The sequence below is a fragment of the Amblyomma americanum genome, chromosome 5 (genome assembly GCF_052857255.1).
Source record: "Amblyomma americanum isolate KBUSLIRL-KWMA chromosome 5, ASM5285725v1, whole genome shotgun sequence".
In the NCBI taxonomy this organism is placed as follows: domain Eukaryota; kingdom Metazoa; phylum Arthropoda; class Arachnida; order Ixodida; family Ixodidae; genus Amblyomma; species Amblyomma americanum.
In genome coordinates this window covers 51,748,293-51,760,408 of record NC_135501.1, presented here as the reverse complement: position 1 = coordinate 51,760,408, position 12,116 = coordinate 51,748,293, and the positions used below count along the sequence as shown (strand labels likewise).

Here is a 12,116-nt window from a genome sequence, read left to right as displayed (position 1 = left end):
ATAGTTCGAAGGAGCGTCGTGCAATCTGCAGCCATTCTGAGGAAGGTTGGGATAGTTCGGAGGAGCTTCGCTCAAGCTGCAGCCATTCTGAGGAAAGTCTAGATAGTTCGGAGGAGCGTCGCGCTAGCTGCAGCCATTCTGATGATGGTCGCGATAGTTCGGAGAAGCGTCGCGCAATCTGCAGCCATTCTTAGGAAGGTCGGGATAGCTTGGAGGAGCGTCGCACAAGCTGCAGCCATTCTGAGGAATGTCGGTATATTTCGGAGGAGCGTCGCGCAAGCTGCAGCCATTCTGAAGAAATTCGGGAAAGTTCGGAGGAGCGTCGCGCTACCTGCAGTCATTCGAGGAAGGTCGGGAAAGTTCGGAGGAGCGTCGCGCTACCTGCAGCCATTCTAGGAAGGTCGGGATAGTTTGGAGGAGCGTCGCGCAAAGTGCAGCCATTATGACGAAGGCCGGGATAGTTCGGAGGTGCGTCGCGCCAGCTGTAGCCAATAGAGGAGGGCATCGCGCCACCTGCAGCCAAGTGGAGAGCGGGTGTGACGATGAAGAGCGAGAAACACGGCTGCGTGCACATGCAGATGCCAGAAAGAAGATGCGAAGAAGGAACACATGCTTTTGCACGTCCACTTGGTTTAACTATGCAAAAGCCTGCCATTTCTTTGTCATCTCCATTGGCTTGCATCCACCATTTAAACAAAGCATGCACGGCAGGAGTTCACGCCCAAGTACTTACATTTAACTTGACCAGCGGCTTCGCCGGACAGTTCCACTAGTGTAATAACTCAGACTTTGGAGCGTGTACAGTAGTGCACACATTTGACTATAGCGTTCAAGCCGCGAACTCTTTTCTGCATTTATGATAATCACCGCTGCATGTTTGTCCCGATACTGCTTTTAAAGACATCAGGAGTTAAAACAGTCTAATGGAATGCGCATTCGTGATAATTTCAGGCTTCAAGCTTGAGGCCCTTCTTAGATGACAAAAGCGTTCCCCGCGGTGGGCCGTTCGAGCGCTCCAGATAGTGATTATGATGACTGTGAATTTGTAAGGCGCATGGATATCAGTGGCCAAAGAGCGCCATGACACAAGATGTTTTCGACTTCTACATGTGGGTTCGAAGACCCATTTGCCAAGAATTGTTTCCTAAAGAAGCCATCTCCACACCAGGGTACTGCTTGTACCCATTGTTTCACCAGTGGGTACCGGGCGACCCTAGGGATTGAACCTCGCACCTCCCGCATGGGAGGCAGATGCTCAAACCGCTAAGCCACCGCTGGGGTCTCTAGACAGGGGTGTGGACGACTGTAGTAGTTTTGTGGTCCGTATGCGTGCGAAAGACTAAGGTTGGCTTCTTCATTGAAGCGTTTCGACAGCAGGCCATTCACGGAGGACTTGCTGCAATGCTCTTGTCAAGACAATTCTAATGCCTTCCAGGCAATGCGGGTGTTTTCACGCATTTTGAGTGACAGGGATCTCGTATCACGACTGAGATGCTAATAAAATCAAATGTGTCTATATATATCATGGAGCGTTTAGCCTAAATATTTGAGTGTGGTGGGGTCGTGCGGGGATTCAGGGGCCCTGGAGGCCCGAATTTCTCGCGACAATTCAGTTTTCTCTCTCGCTCTCTCTGTATATATTTCCATCTCTCTTCTGAGCACATCCGAACCCATCATGACTCTCTTTCTTCTCTTAACATTCCCCTGTGCAGAGTAGGAGGCCAAACATTTACCTTTCCGGTCGACCTCTTTCCTGTTCCAGTCAATCGTTTATTTACATCGGGCAGGAGATTTCAGCCACTGGTATTATCAGAGAATTGCGCAAGTCACACGGAATGGTAGGCGATTTCAACCAGCGCTGCAGGGTAGCAAGTAACTGAAAATGTCAATGGCGTGAGCTAGTTGAGTTGGTCACCACAAAGCACTCACGAATCCTTAGTTAACATTCTAACGCATTTCTCACGCACCAATCACATTGATCGCTGTGAAGTTTTTCTGAAAGTTTATTTCATTTCGTTCCATTTATTGCTTCCTTAAAGGCCCGAAGCCATTAATTAAGTGGGCATATTAGTTTGCAACGGCGAAAGTGACGTGAGCATCCACACCAGAAAATCAAACGTACAAACAAACATAACAAGGGCTGTAATCATGTCAGGGTTCAACATCAGGTGATACACCAGTCTTCAAAGACTTATTAAACAGTATTTGCTACAAAGTGCTCAGAAGAAATCAAAAACTATACGAGATCAATTTTTAATTTCTCGCGGGTTGTTTTGTGATCAGTGCATGAAGCGATGTCGTTATGCAGTGAATTCCAGAGTGCTATTGCGCTGGGAAAGAATCGGTAGTTGTAAGAAGACGTGTGGCCACTGATGTGTGCTATCTGGTTACCGTGACTGAGCCGTGAGGGTGCTCGTAGTGGGGCTGTTTATAAAGGGTGTCGTGATCATCTGTTATGATAAAATGAATGAGTAAGCATAGGAGGGAAGCGACACGGCTTGATTTGAGTGTTGAGATACGGAGGAACTGCTTCAAGGCGGTGACACTGGTTTCTATTGAGTAACATGAAGTGATGAACCGAGCTGCACGATTTTGGGTCGATTCCATTTCACTGGTGAGATACGATTGCCACGGGTACCAGATGGATGATGCATACTCTAATGTTGGGCGTACAAATGCTTCGTACACGAGACGTTTTATGTTAGGGGATGCAACTTTCAGATTACTTCTCAGGTAACAAAGTGTGCGTGAAGCGTCGGATGGTGTGGTGATGGTGTGAGATGTACACCCAGATATTTACAGGATTTTGCAACAGCGATAGGGATTGATGAATTGCTGTAACTGTGATGCGTCAAGGCGCTGTTTTTGAGTTAAATACAACGATTTGCACTTAGTAAGACTAAAGGGCATCTAAAATTTTTCACACCATGAAGAAGTAACGTCGTCTTCTTCCAAGACAAGCTTTTCAGTTGGGCTATTTATTGCATTATAAATATCACAATCATCCGCAAAGTGTTGTAATTGGTAATGAATTTGATTTGATTTTAATGCTAGAGAGCAGGTCGTTAATGTATAATAAGAAAAATATTGATGATAGGCCCCCCTCTTGAGAGCCACCCGATGTTACATCTGCTAAGGGTGACCGGATGTTATTGGCGGATGTGAACTGGAAGAGCCTTTTTATAAAATGTTTGAGCCAGCATATTATATTAGTAGGAATACCGAGGCAAGAAAGTTTCCCAAGCAGATGATTATGAGATACGCGATCGAATGCTTTTTTGAAAAGCATTCAGGCGGTAGTTGAGGGCTGGTAATCCGCGGATGGGCACGCACTGGAAGACAGCCAGCACGTCAGCGTCTGGAACAGGAGGATGGCCGTAAACATGGTGCGGCGAATGGCGTCGCCCCCCCCCCCCTTCTGGAATGTATAGGCCAAGTGGGCAAATGCCCCCAATTTCGCCTTTCCTCTCTCCCAATGAAATCATTGGCCCTCCCTCACCCCCATTTTGTTAAATTCCCCGGCTTTCCCTCGCCCTCACCTTCATTTCGTGAAATTATCTGGCTCACCCTCACAACCTCCTCATTGCGTCAACCGTCCCTCACCCTCGCCCTCACAATCAGGACTGCTAACATTTGAGCTATTTCTCCTTATTACAGGTATATGCCGATGTTACTGCGTCGCACTAGGAGCAAATCATAGTTAACCGCCTCCACTTTCCACTGTGTCGAGGCGCGTGGATCTTGCTTAGCACTTCGCAGTCCTTAGTAGCCGAGAAAGGCCGAAACAAATAGCTAAAGGACTGTGGTCATGTCGTAGCCGATCACTGGTAAGGGCCGAGTCAGTGGGGTACTTCTGGCAACGCCTAAAATGAACTCTGACGGTTGAATCGGTTCCATGAAAAGCGCAATAAAGGTAACAACACCATATGTATCAAATTAGAGGAGAGTGCTGGCCGAATTTAAGCCAGGAAATTCTCCCGGTTGTAGGAGAACAGACAGTGCCAGAATTAAAAGGGGCGACCTGTCCTCCGCTTCACACTCACTAAGTTTTTTAGGGGCGTAGCGACAAACTATCGCGCCACACTTCCGTAAGAAGAGAGCTTTCGACTGGTGGCAAGAGTAACGCCTCATTAGCCGCTGACGGGATGCCGGGGACACACGGAAGATTGAACAACAAAAAAACAAATTGCAACAAAAACCATCACGCACAGAGCTTAACAGTAACAACGTGATTTCGAAATGTCAAGACAATGAAGCGTACACGACCAATGAATTACAGTCACATAGATAAGACAAAATGTAGGGCATGGTGTAATAAACGACTTTTTTTTTGCACGGCTTATACCGGCATAATGGCGAAAAAAGGATGATGCGTGAAGTGTTGAACGCGATTGAACGGTACTAAACGAAAGTGAATAACGAGATACGGAGACCGAACAACGCGGACAAAGAAAGGTTACGGGAGAGCTGGGGAGAGGGTGGGGAATGGTGGTTTATATGTTTTGTTTTTAGTGTGACAGTGTGCCTGCAGAGGCCCATCTTGCGAACTTGTGCACGAGGCATTGCATCTATGTGAGCCAGATCTAGGGCGCGAGTCCAGAACAGAAACAAAACGGGTTCTATTCCAAAAACTTCAAACAGGCTGCTCGCTAGACGACGAGCAATAATAAAGTAGAAGCAGTAACGTCCTCACCGTCGTGCACACCCTATGCTTCAGCGGCGGCCAAGAGCTTCTAGCAGGAACGCGGCTGCGCAATGTCGCCTTCACTCCGTATACCCGATGGCGGTTCCAATGGTGCGGCTACACTTTCTACATTGTTCCCTGGAATATTCAAGACAAACGCCCTTGAATATCTGGAGAAGGGGAAATCATCGCACCTGAAGTTGTACTCCGTTGCCACTCCGGCGACGTTAGCAATAACAATTTAATGGCTTCAGATCTTGTCACCAAAAGTAGATGACCGAAACTAATGTACAACCTTTGTGTAAAGTTTAGATCGTCGGGGGTTCTCTTATAAGCCATGTAGTGGGGCTTCTGTAGCGCTCATGAAACTTCTACCGTTCGGATGGGGCAGGACCAAAAATATTCTTACCTTCAGGAGATTTGGAATGCTGAAGATCCCTTGCGAGCCACACGGTGAGGCTCGGAAGCAAACCTCGTGGGTACTAAACTTTTGACAAAGGGTGTGCATCGGCTTTGCTTCTTTCCTGTCAGTAAAAGCACGGACGGTCTAGAGAAGAGCTCGCGCTCTTTCGTACGGCCTACGCACTAGCACGCGGACGATAAGGGCTCGTGAATGCGAGTCGCGCTCTCCGTCGCAGCTAGGCGCGCGGAGACACTACCGTTCGCGGGTCGCTCGCATCTGTGGCAGCTGCGGGTGCGCGCCCAGTTTCGCACTGCCGGGCGCTGATTAACGACAATCGGCGTCTCGAAAAAACAAGCCGAGGGAAACACGTGCATTTACGTTATGGATTTACAATTGTAGAGGTTAGTTGTTCAAAAAGCGTAGGGTGTTAAAATATACTGTCAATTAACCCTCTCATTTCAGGAATCAAAACGATTACAGGGCAGGTATTGCGGGGATCAGTGCACGATTTATACAGTGATCCATTTCGTTCTCGGGGTAATCACTTGTCGCGCATACTCAGTAGTAGCTGACCACAAGTGATGGTTCGAGCCAAAGTAAACAAGCTTTGGAAGTACGCACGCAATATAGGTGGTTGTTCACTCAGATTGGTACAAATCATGGGCTCTTAGTGAATTGTATATGTATATCATCTTTTCAAAACAGTACGTAGCGTCGATATCTTCAAATACTACCGGCGGATGCCTAAGCAAAGTAAATTCGCTGCAAAACGTACCTATTTGGTGTAGCAGATCGGCCAGTAAATAATTTCTTAAAGCGGGCGTGTTCCATAGGCTGAAAATGTCAGGTCAGTGATGTCACATTCACGTTTCAGAAAAGAAAGCGAGTACAGTGCAAATATTGCATGGATAAATTGGTTAAACCCACGATTCGCACGCTGGTAAATTATTTTTGCACTGCGATCACATGCAGATGGTTCATGTAGATGGTTCATAACGGAGCGGTAGCAAGGACGCGATAATTGGGCGATGGAAACTCATCATGGAGAAATTGGTTTCCTCTCCAGGTGAATCACGTGTACGACCTTTCACAAAATCTATGCGGCGGCGGAAACAAGCTATAAAACGAAAGAGGTAGAAAGCAATGAATTCAACTTGCATATGTGGCGAAGGTGAGGCTGGCGCGTGATATGTATGTAGATAAATGCTACAAACAACCAAGGATTTAAGCGAACTTGAACTTTCGTCCTCTTCTTCGTGTGTACATTCAGTCTGCAGTCCATTTTCAACCTATTCGGTTAAATCGGCGATTACCTAAACGCGATACTGATTGTTTACAGCTTTTTATGCAAGTTTCCTGTTGACACTATACAACAGCAGTCTATATATCCGTACTTTTTCGTAATTTCTTGAGCAGCGCCTTCGATATTTCCTCGCCTTCAATATTGACATAATATAGTACCTTACCATTTTCCAATATTCAAAATTTTTTTTCGAGAATGTTGGACATAGATATTCGTACATAATGTTAACCGGCACAATTTCATATTCAAGGAAGAAAAGACGGGTGTGGGCTGTGAAACTGGTTCCCCGTATATATGGCGTATTGTGTTTTTCTGTAACGCAAATAATTTATTGAAGTATGTTTTATATGATGTTCTCAAAACCAGATGGCAGTAGGTTCAGTAGGAGTGAAATAACACATGATAAATGGCTAGTTATAAGCTAAAATTGCCTATGACGAGGTCGCTCAAGTGCACGCGAAGCTACAACACTTGGGAATGCGTATTTGCATCATCCCAGAGTCTCTTCGCCAATATACGTGTATGATAAAAGAGCTTCTTGTTTGAGTCGTGTCCACGGCTGCATCTCACTCTGGCAGCTAGCTTCAATTAGCAGTCGAACGTACAGGTACACCCTTTGTGACGTGATCTGTTGCGACCGTAAAAAGGGGTATAGTTGAGATACGTGGCAGAATATTACTATACGGTACAAATTCACATCACCTTTGGTCATAAACAATATGAAACTCAAACTCATCAATGCACAAGGCATATGCAAGCCTGCGGATTGAGTATATGCTAGCCTGAATATATTGCAAAGTCTTGGTCAGCGAGCGAAAGTGCCAACGTGCCGCCGCACTTCACATGCGAGCGGCCAGTCCGCCGGCTGAGGAGCGGTACGGTCGCAGCGCCACGATCGCGCAGCGGAGGCAGACAGAAAGCAACCCCGCTGAGCAGGCCGTAAAAACGCTCTTCCAGCCCGGCCGGGGTAAAAGGAAGAACTAGAAGTATTAGCCGAACATAAGACAAAATAATCAATTAGAAGGCGATAAAGGCATTCACGATGCAAAAGCTAGGATGGCGATGCATTTATCGTTGTTTTCATTAATCGTTGTGTGGCCTTTGTCTTCTTCTCGAAACTAGTGATCACGAGCGCAACACGAAGCAGATGACGCCGATGCAAGAGGAAATATTCTTCTCTCATTTTTTATTGATACATTTTCACGCTCGGTGCTAAAATATTGTCGTAATCTCCTATGGAAATTTTTTTGTTTATGCCACTACGCCTTGGCCCCCATGTGGGTATGTGCTATGTTTTAAGAGGTAGAAGAAGAGGAAGAAGAAGGAAGAAGCTGCGCCTTCTGACAACAACAACTACAGCTGTCGCAAGGTGCCGAGAATGAAACCAGAAGACCGCTTGAGAGCCCTTCACGCAGGTAAGCAAACGCATCCTACGCTATGGGTCGAATCCTTCGCTTCCGTTCGCCCAACTGTGCCGTCATCACGGCAAACCCTATTGTTTTGGGCGCTTTCCGGATGCTGATAGAGACCGGCCAAACGGTCCCAAGGTGATCGAAACTGCTATAGCTTATTGAATGTGCTCTACAAGAGCAGCTGGGGAGGCGAATGCTGCCAACGTTGCGGAACTTACAAGCGGCGATGGCATCGGTTTTAATGCGAAACAGTTATATTGCTCATTGGCAACGAAATCAGGCGTTGTTGTACAGGAGAAACTGTCCACAACTCCAATGAAGCCACCATGGCCACGCATGACGTCAGCAGTAGAGCGTAAGATAGTAGCGGATGATCACAGGTAACGGAGCAAAGAAAAACGAGAGTATAGTAATTAATAATAGTGAGATAGTAACAGTTAGTGATAATGGTAGTTTTGCAATTATAAAGAACGTTACTAAATATTGATGCCTGTTATTAGTGACAAGGGCAACGACAAATGCCTTTAGGTCAAAGGAAGCTTTCGCATGCACAACATATAGGAATCTTAAGAGTCCACCGCCACTTTTTTGGGAAGGTTAGAATTTTTATACGCTCACTCTCCTTTCAACTGGGCGCGGTTCCGCACAGACTGAGCGCAGCTGCGGTCTGAACATGGCTCGAAAATCTTCCGCAGCGTGCGTTTGTTTCCTGCGGAGAACAGCAGAGCGCTGGCCCGCCCCTGGGGCGAAAAAGATGCGGAGAGAGCTGCACCACAACTCATATCCTCCCCACATCCCACTTGTATCGCGTGACCTAAGGTGGCACTCATTCCAGAGCGGCAGTCTCCGGCCTCCCTTCACTTTACGGCTCCAAGTCCGCCTGGGGATCTTCGTCATGAGGCATCGAATCAAATATGCAGTTTTCCGTCACCACATTCCATGAAGCTGACGCTAGTACCGCTTAAGGGTAAGAAAGTCTCTCGTACGGTGGTGGTCTTAAACTGACGTCTTGAGGAAAACTCTCAGAACGCTTCGTTTTTAGCTACCCGGAACGCCTGTATACGAAGGTCGACATTGTCTCCTGAAAATATTCACGCTTTCACGACGCTGCTGTCAAACCTTCTATTCCTGTGACCGATCAGGAATAGCATGCTCACTGGTGCTGCATTGGCGCACTTCAGTTGTGACATTTGTGAGACTCGCAAAGCGTTCCATAGAGCTCATCATCACCTAGAAATTTTGTTTCTACTCCCTGTCACTGACGGTACGGGTTGCTTTTTTATCACCCGCTATAAGTGGAAGAATCGAGACAGACAGCATTCTTGAAATGCTTTCAGTATTTGCTAATGTAATGTGAAACGTATCAGTATCAGCCTAACAGCAGAAATACTGAAAAGTAAATATTTAGACAGAATTACATGTCTGGTTGGGCTTGATAACTTATAGAAAACTTTGAGAAATCTCCAACTAAAACTTTGTAATTTAGAAATTTTCACCTTTCGGAGCCAGCTCGCATCATTCATCAAGTCTGACAGGATATCGGTGGCTTGATGCTTTTAGTACATAGTTGGGATGAAAGAAGGGCTGCGGCCTTGTGACTGGTTCGAAAGCGATGGGAAGTAAGTGAACGGGGTCGGCGTCGACTTGGCGTATGCTGCTGTCAATCACGTTACCGGGCTGTGTGCGTACGGGTGCTGGCGCATTTCTTTCGTTTGTGAACTGCGGAGCGAAATCTCTGCGCATACGCAGGGGGGAGGTTGCCCCGCGTGCAGTAGACATTGTTTAGAGACGTTTGGATGTGCCAAGATATGAGTGAGAGTCTTTTTCGGTAAATAGTTTCGGCTCTGAGGACAGTGGTTTCTTGGTAGCTGTCTTTATTTACCTGCATGCTCGGAATACTCGGGTGCAGGTATTTAGAACTGCTTCATTCATCTCCTCTTTCCGTAAAACTTCTTCCTTTCGTGACTGCTTAGTGGACACTCATCGAAACACGAAGGCTGAAGACAGCCCGACGGTAATGACACTGCAGTGCAGGAGGCTGAAGCTGCGAAACGCGATTAGGAAGTGGACACGGCGGTTGGGCCAGCGTGCAGTAATCGTCGCCGCAACTGCAGACGCCGTCCGCGTTGAGGCAATCGTATTATTATTTCCGCTGATCATATCGCGAGCCAAAGTGTGGGAAAAAATACTAAGAACTGAACATTTCGACAGAATTGCTTCTGCTCCTGGTTGACATCTCTCCGGTTCGAATCAAGTTCTCCTCCGGCTGAAACCGGTTTATACCGTTTTTAAAGAAAAAAAACTTATGTGGGCTAAGCTGTTGTTAAACGCGAACAATTAAGCGGAAACTCTTCCTGCGGCGGCTTTCCCGCTGCTTTTCAACTTCGCAAGCACGGTGTACAAGTATTTATTACACAGCAATCTTTATTACAAACTCTGTTCTAGTCCTAATGCCTCAGGACAACACCCAGCCATGCAAATGCACTTCATAGAGGGCCTGCGGAGTAGCGGAGCCACGCAAGGGATGGGAAGACAATACGCGTGGCCGGTTGAGCGATGTGCGATCGCGGGCTGCACGACCGACGTAAATGTTAATTGGCGTGACACAGTTCGGAAGAGGTTCCCGTCTGGAGGGCGTAGGCGGCCCATGGATTTTTTTTTTCGCGTTGCCTCCAGTAATGTCGGGAAAGGACGAAAAATAGAGGGACGCTTAAGCTCCGCCTTAATGGTATGACTAGACAGCGTCAATAGTTATTTGCTATCTTTCATATATAGTACTTTCAGTTACACGCAGTAATCAGCACACATCAGTAGGCATACTTGATCACGTGATACCGCAAAAGACACGCAAGTTCTCTCTTTTGCCAAGTATAACGAAGGTGTCTCAGTGGTCTAGAGATAGCGTGTCTGAGTCGCAACTCAAGGTTCCTGGGTTAGAACTGATGCTTGGGCGAGTTGTTATGCCATTTCAAAATGGAACAGCACGACTGTTGACAGGGACGAAACGTAGGACACACGAGGATAGGCGCTCGTCTTCGATTTCCAACAAATTACTACAATTTCTTTTTCTACGAAATGGACTTACTTTCCATCCCGTATGTCATATTCATATTTGCATCATGCTATGACCTCGTAGCCAAAATTTAACTCGGTTTTTAATCATTTCCATTCCACAGCTTAAAGTCTGACTTCACAATGCTCTCGAACAATTCTGAATTAGGGGGACAACGCACACGTCTTTTTTCTCCGTCCGCCCGCTCTAACGCTGTCGCGTCAAAATCGTGCCATATCAGGCCCTCCCGCCCGTAGAGCGTCACTGCTGCAGGGGCTAGACAAAGAACCCCGTTCCGACTGTGACTCAGAAGACACACGATGCACAGAAGCACCGACCCCGACCGGGCAGGCGAAGGGCACCTGCCATTTTTCTATTGGGAGCATTGCTCACAATGCGACACTGAATACCGTCGTGATCAATTTCCATAATCTATTTGAAATGGCCGCTTCTATTCGCAGCCAATTTGTTAAACGCAGCGTGCGGCTAGTACCGAAGCTCATCGTCGACGTGAAAATCCGCTGCCTTGTGACTTGTGTGATTGGCTACTGACTGCATTCGTCCGATGCTGCCGTCATGCTGACGTCAATTCAAAAGAAATTATAACTGTATCATTAGAGAGAACCCGCCGCGATGGCTGAGTGGTTATGGCGCTCGGCTGCTGGCCTGAAAGACGCGGGTTCGATTCCGACAGCGGTGGTCGAATTTCGATGGAGGAGAAATACTAGAGGCCCGTGTACTGTGCGATGTCAAAGCACGTTAAAGAACCCCAGGTGGTCGAAATTTCCGGAGCCGTTCGCTACGGCGTCCCCATAGCCTGAGTCACTTTGCGACGTTTAACCCCCATAAACCAGAAACCGTACCTTGAAAATTAGAAGAGCAGCTAGGGTCTGCAAAGTAGCCACACAGGATAGATGAAGCCACAACTGATGGATCAGTTGTCGGTCAGGGCGTGTCAGTGTCATCTTCTTCTTGTCCGTGTTTTTGCGCAGTTTTCACCTTTTAAGATATGCATCAACTATCCCAAGACAAAGATTCATTACAGTTCATTACTGAGTCAAGAAATTGATATCTTTCCTGTGCGCACAGCGTGTCAAATTTCTTTTGTTTTCTCCGGCCAGCATCTTTGGCAGCCGCCTTGCACCGAACTTGTTTAACCCTAATTCTTCACCGAAGGCTTCGTGGTTCATGGTCTTCGACAGTCTGGGAGTAACTTCATACAATTCCTTTTTCGCCACACGCCTAATCTTAAGAATGTAATT

At 47.0% G+C, this 12,116-nt stretch overlaps 1 protein-coding gene across 1 annotated transcript in view; it reads left to right on the top strand.

The window, feature by feature from the left end:
- Window positions 1-7,727: 7,727 nt before the first annotated feature.
- The window catches only part of LOC144133872 (neprilysin-1-like), a 37,980-nt gene continuing 33,591 nt past the window's right edge, over window positions 7,728-12,116 (top strand). Inside the window, exon 1 of the mRNA XM_077666940.1 lies at window positions 7,728-7,805. Coding sequence (XP_077523066.1) covers window positions 7,769-7,805 — 37 coding nt within the window. The 5' untranslated portion in view covers window positions 7,728-7,768. The remainder of the gene's footprint in view (window positions 7,806-12,116) is intronic.